The sequence below is a fragment of the Guillardia theta genome, assembly GCF_000315625.1.
Source record: "Guillardia theta CCMP2712 unplaced genomic scaffold GUITHscaffold_67, whole genome shotgun sequence".
NCBI lineage: Eukaryota > Cryptophyceae > Pyrenomonadales > Geminigeraceae > Guillardia > Guillardia theta.
This window is the reverse complement of record NW_005434607.1, coordinates 141,126-162,557: the sequence shown is the minus strand read 5'-3', so window position 1 is coordinate 162,557 and position 21,432 is coordinate 141,126. Positions and strand designations below refer to the sequence as shown.

Genomic DNA, 21,432 nt, shown 5'->3' with positions numbered 1-21,432 from the left:
CCCGTCATGTTGCCTTCTGGGGTAGACGAGACGAACCTCAATGATCCGCTTCCTCCCTCTGCCTTCGACCGCACTGACACAGAGTACACAACATGGAAGGTGCGCGGGACATCCCAGGTAATTTCTATTCCCTTCTCCCTCCCCCATCCTTTGCTCCCATCCCTAATCCCTCCCTTCTCCCTCATTCCGTCGCCCATCTCCATTCTGACTCTTTCCTACAGCACAGGCAGAACATTGACTACATCTTCATGTCCGATGGTTTCGAGCCGGTGGAGGAGTTGGAGGGGTGCAGGAGACGCTGAGCTGACTCCCAACAGGTGGCCCGACTCCTCCCTCCTCCGGACGAGCTCATGAAAGCACCGTTTCTTCCTTCTCCTCGGTACCCCTCGGACCACATCTCCATCGCTGGTTCCACTTCCCTCTGTTCGCGTCTTGTTCTGATATTGAGCAGCCAAGATGATCTACAGCTCACCCAAGCAATCGCCACATGTCAATCTCTCTTAATTGGAATGAAGTCAATCAATTGTTACCGACAGGGCCCTTGCAGCTTGCCCGATACCACCTCCCTTTACTTATCTCCCTCCCGAACAAACTCTCCTCTGCCCTCCTACTGTTCCCTGCTCACTTCGTCTGGGATGAGCGATGAATCGCAATCCTCATAAGAAGCTCAAAGAACTCCACAGACATGGTCTGTCGTGTCAACACCTTCATCTAGCGCAGTCGATGGGCTCGCCCTGGTCAAGGTGTTCAGATTACATCATGGCACAGCCCCAAACACTATCCGACAGATCGTCGTAGGGGTTCGTATCCTGTTTATAGAGGACCAGGGATCCTCTGCTGTCACAGGTCCACATGGGAGACAGCGTCTCGATCAAGAGACTCGTCGTTGGAATGTGGGACGTGCATCTCTGACTTGTGAATCAGCATGCCTGAGACATCTTTCTGCTTGTCGTCCTTGAAGCGATCGTCATCCAGATCTCTTGCACAATCATCGGATACCCCACAAAGTTTCGCATCATCGAGCCTGACGTCAACTCCTTCATGCATGTCGACCATCCCTACCTCATCCAACACTTTTCGTGCCTGTCTAGCCATGCGGTCCTTCACCCCCTTCGTCTCTGACCCCCCACACTCCACACACCTGCTCCTCCTCTTGTTGTGCTGACAAATTTGAGATCCTCCGCACTCCTTGCACTGTCGCCGACGACGATCGTGCGGACATATCTGTGACCCTCCGCAGTCCCTGCACTGGCTCCTGATGCGGTTGTGCGGGCAAATTTGAGACCCCCGACACTCCTTGCAGGTGCTCCGAATCCGCTGATGTTGGCATATTTGAGATCCGTTGCAGTCTCTGCACCTGCTCTTCCTCCTCATGTGCTGACAGATCTGAGACCCCACGCAGTCCTTACACTGCCGTTTCCTCCTGTTGTGCGGACAGATCTGCGAGCCCCCGCACTCCCGGCACTCGCTCTTCTGCCTGTTGTGGATACAGAGTTTGTGCGAACCCGTGTGCACACCCTTGAGGACAGGAACTTGACCAGACTTGATGAGACTCTCTGCGTGATGCATCTCGAGCGCATTGCAGCCAACATGAGAAGGAGCAAGGGGAAAGGTCGGATGCCGACACATCGGCTGATGCATATGGCGAGTGCGCTGACTGATCAGAGAGCTCCAAGCTTGACATTGAAACCTGGAAAGGAGCAACAGCTAGATGTCAGAGTTGGCGAAGAAGCCGAATATTCCCATCATACACTTCGTCAGACCTCAGCCTCCCCCTAGCTCAAAAGATAGCGTTCTTCAACGGCTCTGCTCTGCTCCCCTCCTGCTTCCTGACTTTACGAATCACTCGCTAGCTATGAAGCAAGGCTCTCATGAAAGATCCAAGTCCTTCTCGACATCCACTAACAACCCTCCTCCTCCTCCTCCTCCTCCAACCTCCCCTTCCACGTCCTGCATGTCCACAGACTTGAAAGTTGGTTGAAAACTTCTTGCCAAATTTCAAATGTAACTGGTATTTTCTGATTTCAAAATGTATCAAGAAATTACTGTAAAACAATTAAAATAACAATGAAAATTGTCAAGTAATTTTGAACATGTTTTCTCAGGCCGAGCAGATTGATTTCCAAAGGGTAGATCTGAAATGGTTGCTTGATATTTGAAGTGTATACGAATATTTGAAATTTTATTCGGAGCAGTTCGGTTGTACACGGGGGTGGGGTGGGAAAATTCTATTGCTAGACAATGGGGTGGTTGATAAATCTGACCGGTGTGTTATGAAGTAACTTCGATGGGGTAGGGTGGGTTATATGAGGAAAGACAGAGGGGGTGGGGTGGTTCAAGTTGTGAAGGCCAGATGCTGAGAGGGAAGGAGGAGCGGATGGGAGGAGGAAGCGGAGGAGGGAGAAGGAAGGAAGGAATGAGAATCTGCAAGAAGGTAGAAGAGTGGATAGAAAGGGAGTGCCTGACGGGGATGTTTTCTGAGGTTCTTCAAAGGATCTTTTGCGAGGCTAGAGATGCAATAAGACAGCAACGTGACGAAGGAAGAAAGGCATAAGTTGTTTGAAGCTTCTTGCTAGGAAGTCAACAGAGAGAGAGAATAGAGAGTCTGACAGAATGAATGATCGGATGAACAGATTCGAGTTGTAAAAAGACAGTTAGGAAAAAGGGGAAACCAAGGGAACATTCGTAACTGACTGTTCATAACTTATTGTTTTGGTTAGGGACTGGTGGTGACAACAATGGCTTCATAGCAACAAGATGCAAAGTTTGATAACAAGATGGATACCATCATCTCCCAACCAGAAGGCAAGATTGAGCAGCTTCTGACGGCTTTCACTTACTACGGTTGTTCGCAGCGATGAGGAATTCTGATTTTTTCCTCTGCCATTAATCTTGCGGAAGGATTAGGTGACGTTACAATGTCTCAAATTTTCTGGACAACTTGCCATAGAAAGAATATCTTTGACATGGTTTTCTAGATCGAGAAGGTTTTTCGAATCAGTTCAAAAATCATGAGCAATACTGCAGGTGCTTCTTACAAAGGATATGTCTGTCGTATTTAACTCCTTTTTGTTCGAAAGATATTTTTGTTTCATGCTCATTCGCTGATTCTGATAAAGTAAGACCCACCAAAGCACACATTGAAAAGAATGGCTATCTTGCATGGTGGGATGACCGAGACAAAGCTCCAAGCGGTATAGTTTACCTGCTACCGATACGTCTGCTGTTACCTTCAATCTTGTTTTTGACGAATATACTTTCAGGCCCAAACAAGGATGTACTACACTTGGATTCGGCACAAGCAATTGACTCTTGCCATGTCTTTGTTTGCTGTCTCTCGCAAAGCTACCTGGAAAGTCCAATTGCGCAGAAAGAAATCACACTTGCAAACTACTGGGGCAAGCCGGTGATACCTATTAAGGTACATGTTTTTGATTGAGAGAGTATTTATTTACATGGTTGATGTAAGGTTGGCCCTCTGCCACTGAGTGCTGAGGGCAAAGAACATATCCCGCCAAAGCATGCAATCGCTCCTCATCTCAGCAAGCTTTTCATACTGGACTTGGCAGATTCAAGAACCTACAACAACAAGCTGCGAGAGCTCATGTCCAGAATTGAAAAAGAAATCAAATCAAATAGCGCCTCGCACGAAGGAGTAAACAACAATGACGAAAGCAACATAGTCAGTGTTGAAAACATGCAACCAGATGATGTCTGTCAGATGCTGGCAAGGCTGTTCATTCCCGCGGAGAAGATTGAAAGATTTCTTGAAAACGGCGTGTGTGGCAAAGACTTGTTGGATTTTTCTGACGAAGATCTCAAAGGATCAGACTTGCAACTGACCGCGATTCAAGTAAAGAAACTCAGAAAGGAAATAGAGAAAATTCAGAATCCACCCAACCGGATCCAGCCGAGAGATATTCCTGGAGCATCAGCATTTAACAACAGCTCAGGTCCTGTTGGTGTGAGCGGAATCGACAATGTAAACGGTATGCAAAATGTATCCTTTGGCTACAGCTCAGCGGACATTGAGAACGCGCTTGCTATTCTTGCACGAAACAAAGAAAAAGGTGAACCGGAACAAATTGTGGCAGCGTTACAGACTTGTGTGCATGATGCTCGTGTGCAAGTTGAAGGAATGCAAGTGATTCGTAACTTGGTGTGGGGCAAGAGCGATGAACAGAATTCTGTTGCAGCCGCTGGAGGAATCGAGGCCGTCATTGCTGGTATGTGTGCGCACAGAGACAATGTTGATGTTCAAGAGATGGGTTGCTCCGCGTTGGGTAACTTAGCTTGGAGCAATTCAGCTATTCAATTGCGTATTTCTGAACTTGGTGGAGTAGAAGAAATCATCCGAGCTACGCAAACGCACGTCCGAAGTGGAGGTTGCATGCAAAAATGTACACTAGCACTGGGAAACCTTGCGTGCCATTCCCAAAATCAAGTGAAAATTTCCTTGCTTAATGGAATTCAATTGATTCTGCAAGCGTTGACGGAGCATCCCCAACACCCCTTGTGTATTCAGTACTGCTGTTGGGCATTGAAGAACCTTTGCTTGAATGCTGATAACAAAGTTAAGATTATTAGGCTGAACGGACACCGGCCAGTGATCAAGGCTTTAAAAGCAAATCCCGGTCACTCTGGGATAGTCGATGAGGCCTGTCAGACACTTGGTAAACTTGCTTGGGGAAATGCTGAGCACCAGAACAAGATCGCAGCCGAAGGAGGCATTGAGGCCATTGTTGCCGGTATGAAGGCTCACCCTTCCAGGTTGAATGTGTCACAGCAAGGAGCTCTGGCGTTGGGGGATCTGGCATGGAGTAACATCGCGGTTCAACAGCGGATTGGACAATGCGGTGGAATCCAAGTAACGATTGCAGCGATGAACAGGTTTGCTGAGAATGCGGGTTGCCAACAAAAGTGCGCTCTGGCTATTGGGAACTTTGCTTGTCAGGAAGATAACCAGGTGAAAATTGCACAACTTGACGGCATCACTCCCATTATTGCCGCCATGGAGAAACATTCCAATCATCAGCTTTGCTTGCAGTACTGCTGCTGGGCTCTGAAAAATTTGTCATTGAATGAGGCCAACAAAAAGAAGATTGCGGCTTCTCGAGCACCTCGATTGATTGTTGACGCACTCAGAAATTATCCAGGTCATGCTGGAATAGTTGAGGAGGCCTGCGGCTGCATAAGGAAGCTTGTATGGGGCAATGCCGATAATCAGAACAGAATTGCTCAAGAAGGTGGCATCGAGGCTATCATCAATGGAATGACTATGCATGTGAGTAAGGCATCGGTTCAGCAACAATGTGGCCTCGCTCTTGGAGATTTGGCATGGAGTAACGAAAGCAATCAAGCGAGAATCGGTCGATCTGGAGGGATTCCTCCCATCATTGCTGGCATGCATGCACATCCCACCCACTCAGGCACTCAGGGTGGCCTCGCTCTGGGAAATTTGGCCTCCTTGTGCGTAGCAAACCGCAAGATCATCGCACATGCGGGTGGCATCCCAGCGATTTGCAAGAGCATGAAAACGAACTTGCAATACCCCGGCGTCCAGGTATGGATGATGTCTCAAGGACGAGGATGTCTCACATTTCCTTGTTTGTAGGAATACGGCTGCTGGGCTTTGAGGCACTTGGCGCTGGACCCAGACTGCAAAGCGATAGCGATCCGAGAAGGAGCTCCACAGATCATCCGTCAAGTATTTCTATCACTGAATTGGAACTTCTCTGCGCTAACACGAAACTTAGGGGATGCAAGAGTATCCGAATCGAGCCGGAGTACAAGAACAGGTCATCTCAGTATTGTTTTTTATTGGACGTCATGTGACAAACTTTCTCAGGGAAACTGCGCGCTAAAGAATCTACTAGGCTGAGTGTGCTATGTCTAGAAAATCTTACCAAGCTCAATGAATGTGGAGCGATTGTCATCTTCTGCATGGATGCCGATTTCTTACGCTGAAATTTGATGCGAGGAAAAAGCAAGAAAAATATGCAGAGACAGGAAGGCAGAGGTTGATCAAGAATCGAAGAGCAGGGAGATTGTCTCCTTCTAACCCATCTGTCACTTCCTGTTTGTGAGCGCCTGAAAGGATCGATTGTTTAGAATCTAGGAAGTTCAAGTGCGGCGAGGTAAACCTGCTGAAGGTCCTTTAAGTTCAAACTTGATTTCATTGCATCGGTCCCCAACACCTGTTGCATCCTTATTGCCCTGATCTTGAAACTCAAAGAATCATACTGCATCGACATTGGAGTCTAGCTCGAAGTCTTGTAGCACCTTCTGTATCGTTTCCTTTGTAATGCTGCTATCCGGATCCTCTGCTTCATGTAAGAACACAGGTTTTCTTCATTCCCTGCTCTCACCAGGATTCCCCCCTAACCACTGGAATGAAGCCGCAAAAGCATCATTATCTTCGTCTATCACCTGCTTTTTGGACATTCAGCTTGAAAAAGAAGGACCAAAGAAACAAGCCACGTGATCTCTGTGTTGCTCAGGAAGCTTCTCCAGAAGTTCCAAAAATCTGCAGAGAGTTGATTAGAAGAAGCAATGACAGTGATTGTGACGTGATCACTCGTGAAATCGAAGCCCTGAGCTTCCATCCGACAACCCAAGTGAATCCAGAAGTTGAAACACCTTGTCAAGTCAGAGCATTCATGTCTGTGCAAGCATTTTACTTGCGCTTCTGTCGCATCTCGTTTTGCATCTTGCAAAGCTTGCACGACTTCCTGTCATCGCTCAGTGAGGAATGAAACGTGCTGGCAGAAGGCTTCCTTACCTCTATTTGAATCGTCCCCGAATCATCATGGTCGTATCGTTCGAAGGCTTTGCGAGCTGTCGTCATGACGTCATCGGACAAGGTTGCGCTGTAGGCTGACATCTAGAACAAATCACCAGTCAGATCATGTTGAGGGGAAAAATGAGTCTATAATGGGCTTGAAAAGGCAAAACAGGCGAGATAGAGACCATTCAGAGAGAGGAATGCAAGATAGAGACGAAGGGGAAGCAGGAAAAGAGGAGAATCAAGAGTTTTGACATGTGAGGATTCTGTCCTTGCGCTCCTAGTCTTTTTCCCTAACGGTCCCATGGCCTCTTTGTCGTGCAGTTTTGTCTTCATATCCCCTTGTCATCTTTTCGCTCCTTCACCTTCGTTTCGATCTTCTTTCGTACTTGATATTTCGTGCCCTCTTCCCTTCCCTCCATCACTGCTCTTCGTCCTACCACTACCACTACCACTGCAACGCTGCCTTGGTTGCTTCCGGGAGCAACGCATGGTGCGGCTTCCTGATGGAATGGGGGGAATGGGGGTGGGGAAGTGAAGCTTTTGGGTAAATTGGGCGTAGTAGGCTGTATAGGGGTAGGGTGGGCAGATCTACCGGTACTATGGCTTTTTAATAGGAAACAACCCGGCTAACCCGGCTGTGGGCCCGGCCGAGAGGCCCTTGATTACCGTTTCTGATTACTACCAGAGTAGGTGAGTCTACCCCTCCGTTCCACTATCAAACGTAGGGGTCATTTTGTACCCCTCCTCTGTGAAGGGAGAAATGGCGGGAGAAAGCAGAAGGGAAGGAAAGAGCTTGATGCGATAATTGGAGCAGGGAAGAGGGAAAGAAAGAGTTTCCTGCTTTGACTGCTGACGACTCAGAAGCAGTAACGTTGAAGCCACGTATGAACCTCCACAGATGGACGCTAATATCGAGGTAGCACATTTTATATCTTTCTCCCATTATCGTCTGACCGAATGAAATGTTCAGGGTTGGATCGAACACGTAGACAAAAAGACAGGAAGAAGCTTCTTCGTAAACCACGATCTCAAACAGTGGTCTTGGATTCGTCCGGTAAGCTGTTTGTCACAGGTGGTGTGCATTCTTACCTGTAGAAGTCAAAGACGCCACCTGAATATGCAGAGCAAAGTCCGCAAGCCGGTTTGTTGTGGCCATCGCATGTGTGGAATGAATGAATTTTTGAGGCAGAACATAATCGCACGCAAACGCCAAGTTTCGTGAGGTAGGAATACAAGTTGTTATGATGTTTGATCAGTCGATGACACGTTACTAGTGAGAATTCGAGTCCAAACCAAACCATGCAAAGACAGGTGTCGATCTTGTTGAGGTCTTACTATCATAATTTCAATCATTTGGGACAGAAACTTCTGTCGAGCGCGCATGAAGAAAAGCATGAAAAACGGCAAAACGATGATTCTGAAATCGAAATGCTCAGAAGGGAATTGAAATCATTGAGAAGCGAGTCTCAAAATCACCCATTGAAGCGATTTCCGATCAAATCTTATGAAAGGTATGAAAAGAAAGATTTGCTTTTAGATGTTCAAAGCGGATCAGAAGGGCTGAAAACAAATTCTCCTCTTTTCAATATTGACATTGGCACTATTCGAGATGTTGTGTGGAGAGATTCTGAAGGATTCACCAACTATGTTTCACCTAGAGTTCGACAGAGCCCCAATGTAAACTCTGGCTGGCTGAGCGCGCGAGGAAGAATAGAAACGACACATGTGAAAGCAGAGCAGAAAGGCAGAGAAGAAGCTTTGAAACCTAGAAATCTGCTTCCTCCTGCCAAATACAACTCAAAAACTGAAAACATGAAAGTCGATGCCATCCGAAGATCGATGAAAGGTATTGAACAGGAATCTTTCAATCAAGGAAAACATTTATCACAGCCTGTGTACCAAGTGTTCAAGACTGACACACTATCAATGAAGGGTTCAATGTCGACTGATGATCTGAGTGCTGAGATAAGATATATGGAGCAGCAAGTTGCCTCTTTGATGGAAAAGCAAAATAAGATAGAAGAAGATCGTGAAAAAATTTTGCAAAAAATATCATATTCAAGAGATGCCTTGTTCAAATTGAATGACGACCCCTCAAAAGATTCGATTTCTCTTGCAGAAATTAGGAAATGGACAACAACGATGGAGTCTCTGTACCAAGAACGTGAAAATTTAACAGTTTTCTTACGTGAATCTTTGCTTGAATTAGAAATGTTGAAGAAATATCGTGGGATTCTCATTGATCTGTCTTGTCAACTTGAAAACGGTCCAACGTCAAAGGAACTAAAGGTCCCAGAACGTTTGATCGATGCAAACAAGGTAGCAAAACATATTCTGAGGCTGACAGCCCAGCTTGAAGACGAGTGTCTGCGAATCAACTCTACCATCGATATGATACATGAGCTCAATGACGGAATGAAAGAAGAGCAATCCACCAACAATCTATGTTTCCTGGAGGCAGACCATTTGCAGCAACTGAAGGCATCAACAGATCAGTTGCTCGAGAACAGCTCAAGCATGATGGGAAAGATGACATCCCTACTACTCAGGGCCCAGAGCGATGAGGACATTGCAAAAGCATTTCCAAGCTCAACTGATCATGAGCAGGTCACCATTTGGCATCAAGTGAGATACCATCGAGAGAAGGCACTTTGGATCAATGAGACTCAAAGTCTGAACCAGAAATTAGCTGAGTGCCATGGAGAGATGCAAATCATGAAAACAAGTCTAAGAAGACAAAATGAAAGTGCCGATCGACTCGCTGAAGAGTCACTTCAACATCAGAAGAATGTATTCAGGTTGCAGGGGGTAATCAGATCACTAGAGGATCAGCTTGTGAGCCTCAAAGCATCAGACCACATCTCTTCAGGGGTTGATGCTCCTGCTGTTGATCTCGATAAGATAGTTGAGCAATCAACACGAGTAATTTGGATGCTTGAAGAAAATTTTTCCTCGGTGATTCATTCAAAGGCAGGTCAATCATCGAACTCGCCTTATGTACTTCTCTATGAAAGCTTGGATCAGTTGTTGAAAATGGTTTATTCTATTCAGGGAGGCAAGAAAAACGTGTTATCAAGGAAGGCACAACATCACAACAATCATTCATTCAAATCACCTGGAAAATCGGATGAAAAGATTGCAAACTTTGGCAAACCAAGCCCAAATTCTAAACATGAATTCGAAGGAGAAGATCCTTATAAAAGATTTCAAAGTTGGAAAGAAGCTGTTGATCATCAAGTCTTTAATGAATTTGCCCCACAGAAAATGGAGCCCAAGAACTCAAAAACAGGGAATGTAAACTTGACCTCAAAACCATTGTTAGCTGCTTCCCCTACATTGAGTACAACCAGCACCAACCGCAGCCTCGAAGAAAACTCGACATTTCGATTCAGTAACACCCAATCAAGCATAAGGCTGCATATTCACAGTGCCAAAAATATTCCGATTCTCGACAGCACTGCAAATGGAGGAATGTTTTGTTGTGTCTCCTTGGTTCAATTTTTCAGAACTGAAAAAGATGCTATAGATAAACTTTCTCACAAATCAATGTACGCGGCTATCTTTATGGACGAGAGAATGAGACTGGACGAGAAGAGAAAGTTGGAAATAGCGCCACAACATGTCTCAAAACTCACAGATCTGACCTCAGATCCTTCCTGGGACGAAGAAATTGTGATAACTCATGCTTATTGTTTTTCGAAGTCCAGAGAAATGAGCATCGTCAAATTGGCAGACTTGGTTAGGGACAATGAGCAAGTGTTCTATGCATTCTTGACAATCCATCAGTACAACAATGAAGAAACAATCCTTGGAAAATGTCATCTGCAACTCGACAAAGATCAAACAGAAGAGTTTACGATTGACATTAGAAAACCCTCAGGTGCCCAGCTGTTCGGACTCACGGGAAAAGCAGCTACGCTATCCGCAAGAATCGTGCAAACTCTTGACTTCGGGTCGCCGATCGCAGTGAGGGATGCAAGTGCCAGCGGAGAAAGGATAAGAAATCACCAGGCCATGATATGGCTGGGTGGGAATTCTACGACCAACTCAAGCTCGATCCAAGACTCCATGAGTAACGCGTGGAACACTCCAATGACGTATGAGATGAAAGGTGCAATGTGTTGATTTGGAGATTTTTAAACTATTCATATCAAGGGCACATGAAGAATTGTAACAGATTTATCGAGACCTGAGCATTTGAGTGATTCAGCCATATCCCCAGCGATCTAAAGTGAGGGTCGGAGCTTCAGAGCGATGTTGTAGTGTTTTGTCGCGTCTGTTTGCATGCCGTTCTTTGCGAGGAATAACGAGTAAATAGCATGACACGAAGCGTCGTGGGGGGCCATGCAAATTGAAGTTTTGAGTTTTTGCCAGCCGTCATTTACTTGACCCAAGTTCACTGCAGAGTTGTAACCTGCGTGGGCAAGAATCTCTGCTTGAGAAAATGGAGCATTCAACGCTTTGTCGTATGCAAGCTTAGCCTCCTTATACTTGTCCTGACCCTCCAAGAAGCGCGCGTAGAGGAAATAAGCAGAGGCACGTTCATGACTTGGTTCTCCTCTCTCTGCCAGCCTTTCAATCCGATGAATCTCCCTTTCGAACATCTTCTTTGCCGTTGACTTCTCCCCCAACTTCCAATGGTTTGTTGCAATTCTTGAGGGGGTATCTCGATACGTTGGTTCCAAGTCCAGCACCCTCGATAGGAATTTGATGGCTTCCGACCAGTTTCCCCATCTTTCATGCAAACAAGCTACCTGAGATTTCTCACTGTAAGTAGGATCAATCAACGAGGATTTCTTCACAATTTCACCTCATAAAGTGCTAAATAATTCGAAGGATCGATTCGTTCAATAGGGTGCAGGAACTCATATGCCTGCGAGATTTTATTTTCGCTCACACACTTCAACCCCAAGTTGTAGAGGGCAGATGTGTGAGTGGGATCAAGCTGAATCGTTCGATTCCAAAAGTCAGCTGCAAGTTCAGCAAACACTTCTTTTGTTTCTGTGTGATCCATAATCTCTACACAATTATTGGCAATGTCGAACCTATCGACAGTCAGCCTTTGGTGAGTACAAAGGGTCACCCAAAACAACTCACATCAAGTTTGCAGATAGCGGGCGCAATTCAACGGCTCTCTGGTGCAAATCGATAGCGTTCGAGTGATTTCCGATGCGAGCCGAAAGCTTTGCAGCACCAAGGAGGATGGAACTATCTGATGGCTCCAGACTTATGGCAAAGTCGTAAATTTCTTTGGCCTTTTCTAGCCGCAAGAAACCTTCTTCATAAAGCTCTGCCATCCCCTTCCAAGCTGTGATGTCATGAGGAACGATAGAGAGTACATGTTCGTAAAGAAGCTTCGCCTCATGAATAGGACTCTTCAAACCATCTCGAGCTACAGACTCCCAGTTTAAGTTTTGATCCTTCCTGTCCTTGAATTTCCAAGCATATTTTGCAAATTCTGAGTTACCCACTCCACCTTTTGTCAACACATCTGCCAATCCCAGGCAAGAGTTGAGATTTGGCTTCTCCATGGAATGATAGATGGCATCTCGATATAGTCTCTCTGCATTTTCATAGTCTTCCCAAAGAGCATACGCTCTCGCATTCAAGTTCAGAAAGATCGGATTCGAGGGTTCCATATCAAGAGCAGTTTCAAGCACAGATTCTATCTCGGCAAGACTACCTTCAACTTCTTCCTCCAACAAAGAGAGACAGAGCAATGAGGGCAGATGATTGGGCACAATCCGGAGATTTTCAAGCAGAATATCTCTCGACCTGCTGTACTCTGTACTGCAAGAGTACAACAATTCTGCCAACTTTGATCGAACATTGATGTCTTGTGGGTGATGAGGTAATGCTGCTTCAAGAACCCTCAAAGCTTTCTCCGGCTGCTGCAAATGTTCAAGAAGAATTGCGTAATTGTAGCACAACTGTGCATTCGAATAGGGTGCTGACCAGTTTTCATTGGAGAATAAAGCCTCAAAAATTTCAGCAGCAGACGACAGATTACCTTGTTTGAACAGAAGCACTGCAAGATCGTTGTTTGCTTTATGGTCAAATGGACGTAAATCGATCGCTCGCACGTACAGGTTTGCTGCCTCGTCATATTCATGCAGATGCTCATGAGCAGAAGCAAGTCCAATCAACAAATCATTGCGAGTATCGTCGTCCATCTCCTTGACCTTCAAGCCTGCTTCATACCATCTCTTTGCTCCAGAGGGATTTCCCAGCATGTTCAACGACACATCTCCCATGCCCTTTAAGGCTCCGGGGTTATCAGGGTTAAAATTGATTGACCTTTGATACATCTGCATCGATAGGGACCAGATCTCACTATCATCGCCTGTATCACGCACTTCCTCACAGCTCTCGTCCTTGTCCAGTGATCTCAGAAACTGGTAAGCCCTTCGAGCAAACATCATGTCTCCAAGCAGTTTCCATCCGAGAGAATGATCAGGTCTGATGCGCAGCACGTGTCTCAGTAAGTAGATCGCAACTCGATCATCATGGCATCGGCACGAGGGGCTTAAGATATGCATGACATGGTCAACAACTCTGTCGGTGTTGGAAGGGTCTAAAGAGAAGGTCTGCTGCATGAAGATGTCGTCAGCCTCACACATGCTCTTCCTCGTGGTGAGGAATCTCATCAACCTCGTCGTATCTTCCATGACTCGTGGAGATTGATCCATAGCATCCGAGAGACCCACTAGACTCTCTTCACCCATGCGCGATGATCCGTCTCTTCCTTCCTCCCATCCTCTCCCTCCCCCTCCTCCTTCTCCTATCTCTGCAAACTTTCGTCCCCATCTTCTCATCCCACCTCCACCCAGTCCATGACCATGTCCTCCTGTTCCCTCTCCTCCCCTCGTCCCAACAGACGCCAACAGGAGCGCCACTACCAGGAGGATGCACCGCGCCATCTGGCCATTCCACTTCCCTTGGCAAGTGCTCTGATTTTTTACTTATCAAGCAGGGGTCGACGATAGGGTAAAACTACTAGTGCGAGACTCGAGGAACAGCTGCTCTACCGTAGGGTGCCTAACGGGGCACTTGCGGAGGCGTTAGGAGTCTTGGTGTTAGATCGGCACAAGGGATTACAGTCTCGCAGCATCTACGAGTCCACTGAAACGACTTGCTGCTGCTCTGATCTAGCAGACCCTTCCACCCTTGTTCGAGCACTGCAGCTAAGCATGATTCCCTCATGCCTCTTTACCTACGAGTCTTGCTGCAGTCTTGCTCCAGAGGAGAGGTGGAGTGAATGAGTCCGATTTTCGAAGCCATTCACGCAAGTAGATGACTTGTTTCAAGACTTGCATTGATTTTCACATGAGGACAGTAGCCCCCATCTACACCTTGCAGGAGTGAGGAGGCGAATGGCTGATCACATCGTTGAAACTTACAAGGATTAACCTTTATTCTTCTTTCGGTCTCCAATCGAACAAGAGGAGATTTTTCAATCTGCCGACTCCACGAGGAGGAGCAGTCAAGTAGTTTCCTGCCAGTCTCAATTCAATCAAGTTCGACAGGTACTGGATCGGAAAGAAGTTCCACCTCCCCGTCAAATTGTTCTCTGCCAAGGACAAATACCTCAGCTGCTGTAAAAACTGCATCGTGCCTGGGAGGTTCGCAAGACCGTTTCTGTCAAGTCGTAGCTCGACCAAGCTGGAGAAGGCCTCAATTTCAAGAGGCAGCTGCTGCAAGTCGTTGTTCCTCATCACAAAACTCCTCAAATTGGTCAATTGTGTGATACCCGATGGCAGGAATCGAATCATGTTGTTGTCCAAACCTAACCTGACAAGAGATTTAGAGTCCTGGATCCATCTTGGGAGTGATGTGATTTGATTGTCACTGGCCTCAAGGTAGATGAGTTGATTACTTGAAGAAGTTGAAAGGGCCACCTCTTGCTTGCCACTCGAGTCAACGTCAGTGTAGTTCGCTGATTCTGAGCCTAATTCTTTCAAGCCGTTGTTCTGAATTTCCAAGCGCATCATCTGATTCATGAACTTTAGATACGCAGGAAATTCTTCCAGGCAATTGTTGTCTATGTACAATTCTCGCAAGCGATTCAGCTGACGAAAGGATCGGGGAATCATCTTGATGCGGTTATGGCTGGCGATTATCTTATTCAAGTGTGAACATCTAGCCAAGCTTTCTGGAAGGCGGTGAAGAGCATTCCGAGAGACATCCAGGAATTGCATCATGTTCATCTGTGAGATGACCTCGTCAAGTTCAAATATCCTGTTTCCAGACATGTTCAACGAGGTAATGGATTGAAAGGTTTTCAACTCGAGAGGATATGTTGAAAGCTCCATTTTGGATATATCCAAAGTTTGATCTTCTTTGCTTTTATTTACCTTGTTCATGTACAGCTTTACCTTTTGGACTCCCCCAGCAAGGATTTCAGGTGTTGGCGTATGCAATTCGTTGGAGTAATACGTGAAATCTGAGAGCTCTACCAGCTTCCCAATTGCCCAAGGTAGAGAGTACAACTGATTCGAATGAAGGTGCAATATCTGGATCTTGCTCAAATTCACCCAGGCGTCACTGTCTAACAACGATCGTATCATATTATTGTTCAGCTTGAGACTGACTAAATTGAACAAGGAAAAGATAGAATCATGAAACTTTGAAATCTCATTATATTGCAAATCAAGGACAGTTAAAGAGCTTAATCTTGAAGTGCTGTCTGGGATTCCTTTGAACTTGTTGTAGGCTGCGTGAAAGCCCATGAGTGATTCCAGCAATCCACAACTTTCGGGCAGAACTTCGACTGCATTGCAATTGATTCTCAGATATTTCAACTTCTTTAACGAACTCCATACATCAGGAAGCTTTTCCACTTTATTGTACGAGAGGTCAAGACTTTCAAGATGCAAAAGTTGTGCGAAAAATACTGGAATTTCAACAATTTGATTATTAGAAATGTTCAAGATTTTCAAAGTGACCAAATCTCCCACTTCTTGAGGCACGCTGCGCAAAGCAAGATTATTGATGTTCAGCACATGGTCAATCCTGGCCTTCTCTAAGAGTTCTCTGTATCGCAGCACTGTAGCTGTGGATTTCGATGATATCTCTTCCGTGATATTTTCTATGTAGTTGCCTTCAAGCTTGAGAATGCTGACCGTTGTCATGTGCAACAGACAATGCGGAATTTGCTTCAACTTGTTGTGATTTAGCCTCAGTTCGGTCAATCCCGTTAAAGAAGTGAAAGTTTCTGGAAGCATCTCAAGACTATTCTTGGAAATGTACAGTGTTTGTAGATTATCCAATCCGGAGAAGTCTTCAGGGAGGTTTGAAATCATATTTTCGTCCAAGTTCATCAACCTCAATTCAGGGAAGTGGTTCAGACCTTTTGGAAAGGAAGTCAGTCTATTCTTTGACAAATCAATGGAGCGTAGAGATATATGTAACTTTGTCAACTCTGGAAATTCCTTCAAACTGTTGTTTGAGAGTCTCAATATCCTCAATTTTTCGAGATCAAAGAGCTCCTTCGGCAGAATATTGATTCGATTGTCTTCAAGATCAAGCTCTTCCAATGCTGCATTCAAGAGACGTCAGGAAAAACCAGAAAGGAGCATGATTTCACAAACCTTTCATGATATCGATTCCAGACGGAATGTCTTCTATTTGATTATCTTTTAAGTTCAGAATTGGAACAGATCCAAACCAAGATGTCTCTGGATAATCCCATAGCAAAGGAAAGGTGGACAAACCCAGACTTTTCATCTCACATCCTGTGTCATGAGAGAAATATTGAAGACATCGGAGGTATTTGCAGATGACAGTAAAACCTTGCATTCGTATCTCAGTTGGTGGGAAAATGATTTCATTTTCGTCAAATTTCAAATCAGTCAAGTTTGACAAAAGGAGAATCTGACCAGGAATCCTCGAAAGCTTGTTTTCACAAACTGAGCAACGTCTTAAGCTGGTCATCTTCCACAATATTGTTGGCCATTCCATAAATTGATTCTGATCTAGCACAAGGTGCTGCAATGACTTCAGAAGATCGAAATTAGCAGGAAGGTTTGAAAGATGATTGTTTGCAAGATTCAACTTTTCAAGTCGTTCAAACATTTGTGCTACATTGAGTTCGAGCTCCGATAGTTTGTTGTCTTGGAGATTCAATGACGTCACTTGAGCGCATCCCTTGAACTGAAAAATCTCTCTTGGAATGGAACTCAAACAAAACCCAGCAAGAGTAAGGCTATTTGTAGATTTGGCAAGCTTCACCGAAGCCATATATCTAAGCATAAATGATGTGCCCAACAGTTGAATCTCCCTGGAAGGTAGAACAATATCATTTTCCAGAAACTCTAGATTAGACAGATTCGGTATGTCGGACAAAGATAATGGCAAGGAAGTGAGAGAGTTCTTCTTGAGATTCAATGTTCTCAAATTCTTCAGAGCTCCAATAGCCTTCGGCAAGAATCGTATTTGATTTTGCTCAAACTCTATACTTGTGAGTGCCGTACATCTCGAGATTTCAGCAGGAATCAGCGTCAAATCATTCTTTGACAAATCCAAAGATTGAAGATTAGTCAGGTTCTGTATCGATAGAGGAATCCTAGTGATCTTGTTCACGCTCAGATTCAGGTTTGTCAACTGCTTCATGTTTTGACAGTGCGAAGACAAATTTATCACTCTATTGTGACTGGCATCAAGAGAAAGCAACGAACAATCCTCGATCAAATTCTCTTCAACATCCATCAATTCGTTTTGTATCCTAGATTGAGTTCCAAATTTGTAAATTATAAGGGGTAACGCAGCGAATTCATTTGCATGAATGCAGAAAACCTCAAGCGAAAGGTGGATCATCTCACTGGGGAGGGAGTGAAGAAAATTTCGAGATATGTCAAGCGTTACTAGATTGGTAAGAAGTGAAATACTTTCTGGGATCTCGTTCAACTGATTATCTGCTAGAAATAAGCTGACAAGGTGCGACATTTGAAAAATTGGAGTTGGTATTGAGCTTATATTCATCAGATTCATATCCAGAGTTCCACTTTCATAACTTTCCAACATTCGTCGAGATATTTGCAGAAAAGAAGAGTTACCTATTTCTTTCAACTCAATCTCGGTGGCATCTATCATGTTTCCTTCAAGCATGAGTTCCTGCACAGCAGTCAAGGCTCCGAGTTGTTGTGGTAGACATAAAGTAGAGAGAGCGTTGTAAGATACGTCAAGCAACCTCAGGCCACTAAGAAACATCATGGTTTCTGGAAGATGATACAATCTGTTATGCTTTAGACACATCTCCTTTAGATTATGGCATTTGCCGATGTCATCTGGCAGAACATCAAGAGAATTGTTATTCAACCACAAAATCTCCAGCAGCTGAAGAGATCCGACCTCTGGACTGAGTTCACCCTTCAGATCATTGAAGGAAATTGTCAACTTGAGCAAGTTCTTGAGTTTGAAAATGCATTGTGGGATAATTGAGAATCTGTTATGGTCCAACATGAGAAGCTGCAAATCAACGAGGGTTCCAAACGAAGCTGGAAGATCCTTCAGCCTGTTATGAACTAAAAATATCTGTTTCAAATGGACCAACATTCCTATATTCTTGTCGATGTTGTTCAGGATATTTCCGGAAAGGTAAAGATTCTCCAAATTCAACTTCTGGAAAACTTCCTTTGGCACAGTGTCCAACATAAAATTGCACATGTCTAAGCGTAGACCAGGAAACCAAGTGCGCAAAATGTCCTTTATCTTCTTGTCCACATCATCAGCAGTTGCTTCGACAAAGGGTAGTGTTCTCAAATCGACATCTACATACTCAATTATTCCTCTATCAAAAATCCACGTGGGATAAACAAGAATCTCATTGTCGGAAACCCACAATTCCTTCAATTGGGGAGCCAATTGGGCTTCCATAGAGTCCAAAGATGCGATTCGATTGCCCACTGCTGAAAGACAATTGATTGCCGTCAAGTTTTTGATTGATGGAACAAATCTCAACAGATTCCAATTCATGTTCAGAGACTTTAGGTTGATCAAGTCAGTGAATATGTTTCGGGGAATGGAGGTGATTTCATTATTTGAAATATTCAAAATTCGCAAGCGTTTGGCCATGAAAAGGTCATCGAATGGATTTCTTAAGCGATTCCCTCGCAGATTGAGTTTTTCAAGATGCGAATTACTGGGAAATTCAGCTGACCATGAATGCAGTCGATTTTCACTAAGGTCGATTTCCGTCAGACTTTCAAGTTCCCCTGCAAATGCAGGCAATTTGGAAAAGTTGTTTCCTCTCAGCTCCAAGCAAGTAACATCTCTGGGCAGTATCTCCACAGGGATGACATCAACGAATGCATTGTTCAAGATCAATTGTCCTGAAGAATTTGCTTCTGCCAGCTTGCGAAAGAATTCAAGAACTGAATAGATCCCTCTTTCAACCAAAATCCTATACGGATCCCTCAAAGGATTCCCAGAAAGACCGAGAATCTGCAATTTAGTCAAGTGATAAATATCCGCGGGTAACGAATCTAGAAAATTATGGTTCAAGGAAAGAACCTTCATTCCTGCTAGATTTCCAAGCTTTTTCGGGAACGTCACAACTTTGTTATTGTCAGCCTCCAGATGTGACAACGAGGTAAGGTGCGCGATCGCATCGGGCAGTTTCTCTACGTGATTTGCTGTGATGCAAAGTTTGGTCAAGTTGCTTAGCTTACTTATATTAGAAGGCAAAGATTGAATCCTGTTATTGGACAAGGACAAACTTGTCAAGTTTCTGTACTCCAAAGTTTCAAGTGGATATTCTTGCAACTCGAGACCGTCCATGGAAACTTCGTTTGTTTGTCCTGCCAAAGACAAGACATGCAAATACTCTTGGAGTATTTCGCTTCCCGACGTGACCAATTGAGAATGAGGCAATTGAAAAGGATTTGGCATGAACAGGAAAGTCCTCAACCGCTCTAGCATTCCTATTTCGGCAGGCAACCGCAATATTCTATTGTTTGAAATGTTCAATCTTGTAAGATTCTTATTCCCTCGAAAATCTGGCCCAATTTTAATCAGCTTATTGTGACTCATATCCAAGTCAGTTAAATTTGTTAGTGTGCCCGTGGAATTTTTAATATCTTGAATTTCGTTGTGTTGCAGATGAAGGCATTTTAATTGATACAGTCGACCAAGGTTGGGTGGAATAATTGAAATGTTATTATATTCCATGTGAAGATCCTGCAAACTTGAGAGCAAGTGTACACCTTCGTGAACATCCCGAATTCGATTTTCTGACATGTCCAAGAAAGTCAAAGATCCCAATGGAAGAATAGAAGGAGGAAATAATTCGATCGCATTTCCCTTCAGATCAAGAAACTGCAATTGTGTCAACAGAGAAACCGATTCTGTAATTTTGTTCAACTTATTCGATCTGATTGTCAATGATCGTAAGAGGTTCAAATTTGAGATTTGCTTTGGGATGGCAGTGAGGGAATTACAGATCAAAGAAATCTGAGTGATTTGAGAGAAGCTGAAAACCTCAGTTGGAATTTCGTAAATTCCAAGAACGTCAAGGCTAAGGTTTCCTGTGACCTCACATCTGGAAAGTGCCTTCAAACAAGTCAGATCGAATCATGGGTGACAAAGCGTATTGTATACCTGAAAGTATCGAATCATTCCAACGAGTCCAAGACCAGGTATTTCAGCTCGTGCTATGTCCATGTTATTCTCTTGGATGTTGAGGTCTTCGAGGTTTGTAAGAAAAGCTATCATCTGAGGCAATGCAGCAAACAGATTTGATCTCAAGTCCAAGACTTTGAGATTGGTGAGGTTTCCAAAAGTCTGCGGTAACCCTGCCAGTCTGTTTCCTGCAAGTGTTATGCGTCTCAGCTTCCGCAAATTACCGATGCTATCAGTCAAATTGTCTAGATCATTGTCTGAAACATCCAACAACTCCAAATTTGTCAAGGACTTGATCGAAGGCGGTATTCTTTGCATCAGATTGTGATTAATCTTGATTTCTAGAATTCATGTCAGCATAGCATACAATTACTTGTGTTTTCACCTCGCAAAAAACCACAGAGATTTACGGCATCTGGCCAATAGCTAAATTCATTGTGACTTATGTCCAGATTCGTAAGATTGGTCAGATAGGATATTTGCTCAGGCAGATCTCTCATTGAATTCTCTCCTAGATTCAAACTTTGTACATCGATGAGATTTGAAATTTGGTAAGGAAGACGGCGTATTCTGTCAAAAACTGTTTAGATACAGATCTGTTTGAGAAATTCAACCTATTCGAGCTCAAATTCACTGAAGTAAGGGATCGGAGATCGAATATTTTGACTGGAATTTCCAACAAGAGAAAGCCTGAAACAACATCAAATTTGGAATCAGAATTTGTGCAATTCCTACCAGACAGGTTCAAAGTCGACGTATCTTCGGCTTCAAATATTTGCCTTAGGTAATCAAGGAGAGTTTGAAACGGCGCATCAATAAGTTCTGGTGGTGGAGATTGTAGAGGATTATTTGTCAACTTGAGAGAATACAACGAGGTCAAGCGAAACATAGCGAATGGAAGCACAGATATCATGTTGTTCGCAAGCTCCAACATCCCGAGATGGTGTAGGTCACTGATTTGCTGAGGAAGTTCTTGCAGACTATTATTGCTCAAGTTCAAGATCTTCAGATCCGAAAAGCAACTGATC

At 44.4% G+C, this 21,432-nt stretch overlaps 7 protein-coding genes across 7 annotated transcripts in view; 3 read left to right on the top strand and 4 right to left on the bottom strand.

Annotated features, from left to right (window-relative positions):
* Positions 1-504, top strand: part of GUITHDRAFT_113450 (hypothetical protein) — a gene marked incomplete at both ends in the record, with an annotated part of 4,892 nt that extends 4,388 nt beyond the window's left edge. Inside the window, 4 exons of the mRNA XM_005827344.1 lie at positions 26-117; positions 222-269; positions 318-408; positions 452-504. Of these exons, the coding sequence (XP_005827401.1) occupies positions 26-117; positions 222-269; positions 318-408; positions 452-504 (284 nt within the window). The remainder of the gene's footprint in view (positions 1-25; positions 118-221; positions 270-317; positions 409-451) is intronic.
* A 618-nt stretch (positions 505-1,122) lies between these two features.
* GUITHDRAFT_57007 (hypothetical protein) lies at positions 1,123-1,506 on the bottom strand (the record flags this gene model as incomplete). The annotated part of the gene is made up of 1 exon (XM_005827343.1): positions 1,123-1,506. A coding segment is annotated over one exon (384 nt), but the record flags the coding sequence as incomplete, so codon positions are not given.
* A 3,454-nt stretch (positions 1,507-4,960) lies between these two features.
* On the top strand, positions 4,961-5,934 carry GUITHDRAFT_96304 (hypothetical protein). Its single transcript, XM_005827342.1, has 4 exons — positions 4,961-5,563; positions 5,615-5,707; positions 5,757-5,798; positions 5,849-5,934. The coding sequence occupies exons 1-4, from the start codon at positions 5,012-5,014 to the stop codon at positions 5,879-5,881; spliced, it is 720 nt and encodes a 239-aa protein (XP_005827399.1). The 5' UTR covers positions 4,961-5,011; the 3' UTR covers positions 5,882-5,934.
* A 303-nt stretch (positions 5,935-6,237) lies between these two features.
* On the bottom strand, positions 6,238-6,883 carry GUITHDRAFT_113447 (hypothetical protein; the record flags this gene model as incomplete). Its single annotated transcript, XM_005827341.1, has 6 exons — positions 6,238-6,323; positions 6,369-6,429; positions 6,481-6,526; positions 6,578-6,639; positions 6,681-6,731; positions 6,782-6,883. The coding sequence occupies 6 exons, from the start codon at positions 6,881-6,883 to the stop codon at positions 6,238-6,240; spliced, it is 408 nt and encodes a 135-aa protein (XP_005827398.1).
* Positions 6,884-10,498: 3,615 nt separating this feature from the next.
* On the top strand, positions 10,499-10,912 carry GUITHDRAFT_113446 (hypothetical protein; the record flags this gene model as incomplete). The annotated part of the gene is made up of 1 exon (XM_005827340.1): positions 10,499-10,912. The coding sequence occupies one exon, from the start codon at positions 10,499-10,501 to the stop codon at positions 10,910-10,912; it is 414 nt and encodes a 137-aa protein (XP_005827397.1).
* Positions 10,913-11,013: 101 nt separating this feature from the next.
* Positions 11,014-13,476, bottom strand: GUITHDRAFT_113445 (hypothetical protein; the record flags this gene model as incomplete). The annotated part of the gene is made up of 3 exons (XM_005827339.1): positions 11,014-11,541; positions 11,598-11,832; positions 11,885-13,476. 3 exons carry the CDS (start codon positions 13,474-13,476, stop codon positions 11,014-11,016), a joined length of 2,355 nt encoding a protein of 784 aa, XP_005827396.1.
* Positions 13,477-15,663: 2,187 nt separating this feature from the next.
* GUITHDRAFT_61328 (hypothetical protein) lies at positions 15,664-20,065 on the bottom strand (the record flags this gene model as incomplete). Its single annotated transcript, XM_005827338.1, has 6 exons — positions 15,664-15,799; positions 17,100-17,389; positions 17,582-17,756; positions 17,856-18,453; positions 19,222-19,514; positions 19,695-20,065. Coding segments are annotated over 6 exons (1,863 nt in total), but the record flags the coding sequence as incomplete, so codon positions are not given.
* Between the last annotated feature and the right edge of the window lie 1,367 nt (positions 20,066-21,432).

Coding starts and splice junctions, on each gene's coding strand:
- GUITHDRAFT_96304 (XM_005827342.1), top strand. CDS start 5,012: ATGGAGAAACATTCCAATCATCAGCTTTGCTTGCAGTACTGCTGCTGG. Junction 5,564..5,614: donor TGCAATACCCCGGCGTCCAG/GTATGGATGATG, acceptor CCTTGTTTGTAG/GAATACGGCTGCTGGGCTTT. Junction 5,708..5,756: donor CTCCACAGATCATCCGTCAA/GTATTTCTATCA, acceptor CACGAAACTTAG/GGGATGCAAGAGTATCCGAA.